At 41.2% G+C, this 4730-nt stretch overlaps 1 protein-coding gene across 1 annotated transcript in view; it reads right to left on the bottom strand.

Moving 5' to 3' along the window:
- Positions 1 to 603: 603 nt before the first annotated feature.
- The window catches only part of ZFP42 (ZFP42 zinc finger protein), a 5493-nt gene continuing 1366 nt past the window's right edge, over positions 604 to 4730 (bottom strand). Inside the window, exon 2 of the mRNA XM_005884843.2 lies at positions 604 to 1865. Within this exon, the coding sequence (XP_005884905.1) occupies positions 858 to 1772 (915 nt within the window). The 5' untranslated portion in view covers positions 1773 to 1865 and the 3' untranslated portion in view covers positions 604 to 857. The remainder of the gene's footprint in view (positions 1866 to 4730) is intronic.

Genomic DNA, 4730 nt, shown 5'->3' on the forward strand with positions numbered 1-4730 from the left:
AGCTATTCCTGAATGATCAATTTTCCCCTTTAATGAGATTAGTTAACCACTTTCTCTAAATTTTCATTCCAAAGCATATAAGTACCCCATATTCTGATCCATCTATTAAAAACAACTTTCTCTTCCTGGTCAGGTAGCTCAATTGGTTAGAGCATCACCCTGATACACCAAGGTTGCAGGTTTGATCCCTGCTCAGGGCAAGAATCAACCAATCCTATATAATAAAGGCCTAGGTGGCGTGACACCTTTGAACGACGTCATCATAAGATGGGTGCATGCACAGCAGAGGTGGGGCCTGGTGGCCACTTTGCGCAGTGAGGCCTGGAGATCCCGCACACCACTGCTCTGTGCAGTGCAGAGGAGACGGGTCATGGCAGGGGAGGGCAGTTGGGGGCATCAGCACAGCAGGGGAGCAGTCAGGGGCGATCAGGCAGGCAGGCAAGTGGTTAGGAGCCAGAGGCCAGATTGTGAGAGGGATCCCAGATTGGAGAGGGTACAGGCCAGGCTGAGGGACCCCCCCGCCCCACGAATTTTGTGCACTGGGCCTCTAGTGTGAAAATAAGCCCCTTATTCAACAATCTAACTCATAACATTAAGAATTACTCTTTTGAAGTAAATTTATTACTGACCTTCCTGTTGGAAGCACATTCTGTACACAATGTTCTTAGAATGATTTCACAATGAATAGGAGCATCTTAGTAACATTTAAAAATATGCCTCATAGGGTTGCAACATTGATCCAAATATTCTTTCCTGAAAATAATCAATGAGGCATATTTGTCCTCAATCACTCTTTTGTTAAAATGCTTCCCTTCTTTACATCTTTAAAGATTTTTTCCCCATCTTCTTCTTATTGATTATTTTTTATTTGCATGAGTTAAGATGTGAGCTTTCAGGTTACTTGACTGGACAAAGCTCCTATGACAGCCTTCATAGGAACACACAAAAGCCCGCTCCCCGGTGTGGATGCGCACATGTGTACGCAAGTTGAAGTCCAGGGAAAAGCGTTTTCCGCACCCTTTAAAGGTGCACAGAAAAGGCTTCTCTCCAGTATGAGCCATAAAATGTCTTTTTAGTTTGGAGTTCTCAGGAAACGCTTTCCCACACTCCGCACACACGTGGTTGCGGGGGCCATGAACGAGTTGGAGATGCTTTCTCAGGGAACGTCTCGTCTTCAGCTCTTTTGTGCATCCACTCTGAGGACAAACAAATTTTTCTGGAGCACCACATTCTCCATTTTTTCTTGGCTTATTTCTAGCAAATTCTACAAGCCGGGTAGGATCTACCAGGCCTAGTGTTGGGTGTTCTCCAGGAGGAGGCTTCTTGCCTGTCATGTGCTCAGAATGCTCAACAAGTGATTTCTCTCCCACATTCTGTGGAGGAAATTCTTGTTTTGCCTCCTTTTCCATGTATTGCAAGGAACATTCAGAAAGTGAGTTTGCATCAACAAAAACCTGTTGAGAAAACTCTTGCTCTCGTCCTCCTCCCAGGCAGCTGAAGGACTTAAGAAATATGTCCTCTTCCCGGGTGGGTTCGGAAAAGTCACCTCGTATGATGCACTCTATGTAACAGTCAGAGAAGGGGTCCTCTTCACCAACCTCATAACTGATCTCGTGGCCCCCAACTTCATCCCACAAGGCCCTCATCACGGTGAGGGGCTCCTGCTGGGCTGGCTCTGGTGTGGCTGGGTTTGGCTTATTCCCACCGAGGGCCCTTCTGCCCTGGCCTTTCCGTCCACATGTCTTTGCCCTTGTATTCAGTTGCTGCTCCATGTCGTCCTGTGGTTCCTCCTCAAAGATTTGCACCAGGATATATCAACCACTTCCGGGTAGCAGTGATCTGGGTAAGTCTTCAGCAGGTATCTGCTTTGAAATAATAACGATGAGGTAAAACATTAGAGCCATTGTCAGAAAATGACCTAAAAAAATAGCCTAGAACTTTCTTCAATAATGGAATGACTACATTTAACCCCGTCTTCCTTGACAAACTCCACAAGAGAGTAAGAGAATGAGCTCTGATGTAAGATATGGGTCATAGCCCAGTCTTACCTGGACACCCCCACTGGGGATGTCCCTTTGTTTATTGGGCACTCACTCTATGCTAGCCCAGCTCTAAGCTGCTCATGGGTGGAAACACATCTGTAAGTAACACATGAACACACTCATAGAGTACACTTTCTCATAAGCATATGAAATAAGTCTGTATGACATCTGTTATAAGGTAAAGTGCTATAGGATAATGCAAGGGGCGCGTAGAAAGCAGGAGTTTGCAATTTTGAACAGGGTGTTCGGGGTAGTGGTAGTTGACTAAAAACTTGAAAAAGGTAAGAGAGCAAGGCATGCCTATTTTCTTATGGAACACTGTTATGAAATTCAAATTAAATAATGCATATGAAGTGTTTAGCAGTTCATGGCACAGAGCAAATGCTGGATGCTTCTGTGAGCCAGTGTTATTTGATCAGCTCTGTATTCACTCTGTAAGTATAGGTGGAACCCTGCTATGTGCACGCGCTATTCTAGACCAAGAGTGGTGGATGTCTTCTGTAAAGAGCCAGATTGAAGCTTCTCAGGCCCTATGATTTCTGTGGCAACTATTCAGCTCTGCCATTGTAGTGGGAGCAGCCATAGATAATACACAGAGGATGAGCATGACTGTGTCCCATAGTTTTCTGTCACTTCCTGAAAAATGTAAGAGTTATAGAATGAACTTATTATATCCTTTCTAAGAGCCCTTTGCTTAATGTTACAATTGTGTGCCTTATAAAAGATCTCTTACTTTTATTGTCCTAACATCCGCTGTAGGAACAAAAATGAAATGCTTTTAAAAAGGGGGCATATATGAAAGTACTGGAGTGAAAAGGAACCACTTGAGATTATTCTTTTGAGATGGTATTTTGATTCTTTTAATTTTTTTAAAAAAAATTCAGTAATGGCTGACATACAATATTATATTAGTTTCAGGTGTAAAACGAAGTGACTAGACCTTTGCATAACTTGCAAAGTAGTCACCCCAACCAATAAGTCTCATCCCATCTGACATTGAGGAGGTATTTTAAAATATAGCTATTTGAAATTATTTTCAAGCTGTTAATATATAATGTATTTTATATGTAATATTATACACATAAGATGTAATGTTTACATACATATTTTACATATACATATAAAATGTATAAAGTTACAAGTGTTTTTATTTATTCTGTCATTTAGAAAAGTAAAATAAACCAGGGAGACTGTGTCCAGGAATATTTATCAAAGGAAACCTTGTTCTCGTAGATAAAAATAATTTTGTATTAACGAATATAGCACCTCTGGAGTGAAATCACTGGGAACGGGTCTAAGTCTGAGTAGGACAGAGCACAAAATCCCCCTCCCCCAACTCGTCTATTTAAAATAACTGTCATTTGATTTGATTTCAGTTTTGCTCTTCATATTATCTCTTGCCATCTCCAGTTCTATTTCATTTTCAGTAACAATTAACTTTGCCTCCAATGAAGTGCCATGCTCTTCCCACTCCATAAAAATGCTACCTACCCTTACTCCCCCCGCTTCCCTATCAGTACTCATACACATACACACTTATTTCCAGTCCATACTTTAGATCCCTGCTTAAACATCACTTCCTCAGGCAAGTTTCCCTTGATTTTTAGGCTCAATTTGGTCCACAAGCTAAATGTTTCCCTATATCTTACACGGATTAGAGTCCCAGGTACTGATTATTTAAGGTCTGTCTTACCTACCAGACTGTCAGAATATGAGAGCAAGATCCTCTTCTGTCCTATTCACAGGTCCCAACTCTTACTTAGTACAGTTGTCTAATGAAATGAATTCATAGATATGCATCAGTCATCATATTGGTGATATCTGATATAGCAATTCTAGAACATTAATTTATTAGAAAATTATTTGGGACTTTAGACACACAATGTAGAAGTTTCAAAATGTTGGCTAAAAATGATGCTAAGGCATTATCTATCTACAAAGACATCACCTCTGAGAGTAGGGTTGAAAGAGGTATTTCCTTGATGAATTTACCAGGGTCCAAGGATAGCCCTTACCTTTCTAAGCTAGATCCTTATTGATCATATTTCTGAGCCGTATGCCATTTCTCACACAATAGCAAGCTTGTGAGGATGATGTATAAAATTGAAATGGTAATTTATAATGGGAAAATTCCTGTTTATATGATAAGTACATTCTCTGATGGTGTTAATAACTACAAGGAAAATGTACTAGGTAAACATGGTATGAAGAAAAAAACCTGGATGTTCAGAAAGGAGGGGGAAGGGGGCCTGGTGAAAAGGTGAAGGGATTAACCAAAAATCCCCAAAGGAACTCTCAGACAGACAATAGTATGGCGATTACCTGAAGGAAAGGGGGGTGGAGGGGAGTAGGAAGGGGTAAAGGGGGATAAATGGTGATGGAAGGAGACCTGCCTTGGGGAGGTGAACATACAATATGCAGATGATGTATTGTAGAATTGTACCCCTGAGACCTATATAATTCTATTAGCCAATGTCACCCCAGTAAATTCAATTAAACAACAAACAACAACAACACCTAGATGTTAATGGCATGCAATTAACCTACTTTTATATTTCTCAAACTGGAGTAAAATACTAAAATGGTGCATCCTGGACCTATTCAGTCACTTGAAGATATTTAGTTCCACACATCGTTCTGTGTGCCTACCCCAGACCAGTGAAAAGGACATGAAGTCCCAGGTTCGCG

Source organism: Myotis brandtii, unplaced genomic scaffold (genome assembly GCF_000412655.1).
Source record: "Myotis brandtii unplaced genomic scaffold, ASM41265v1 scaffold866, whole genome shotgun sequence".
NCBI classification, from domain to species: Eukaryota; Metazoa; Chordata; class Mammalia; order Chiroptera; family Vespertilionidae; genus Myotis; species Myotis brandtii.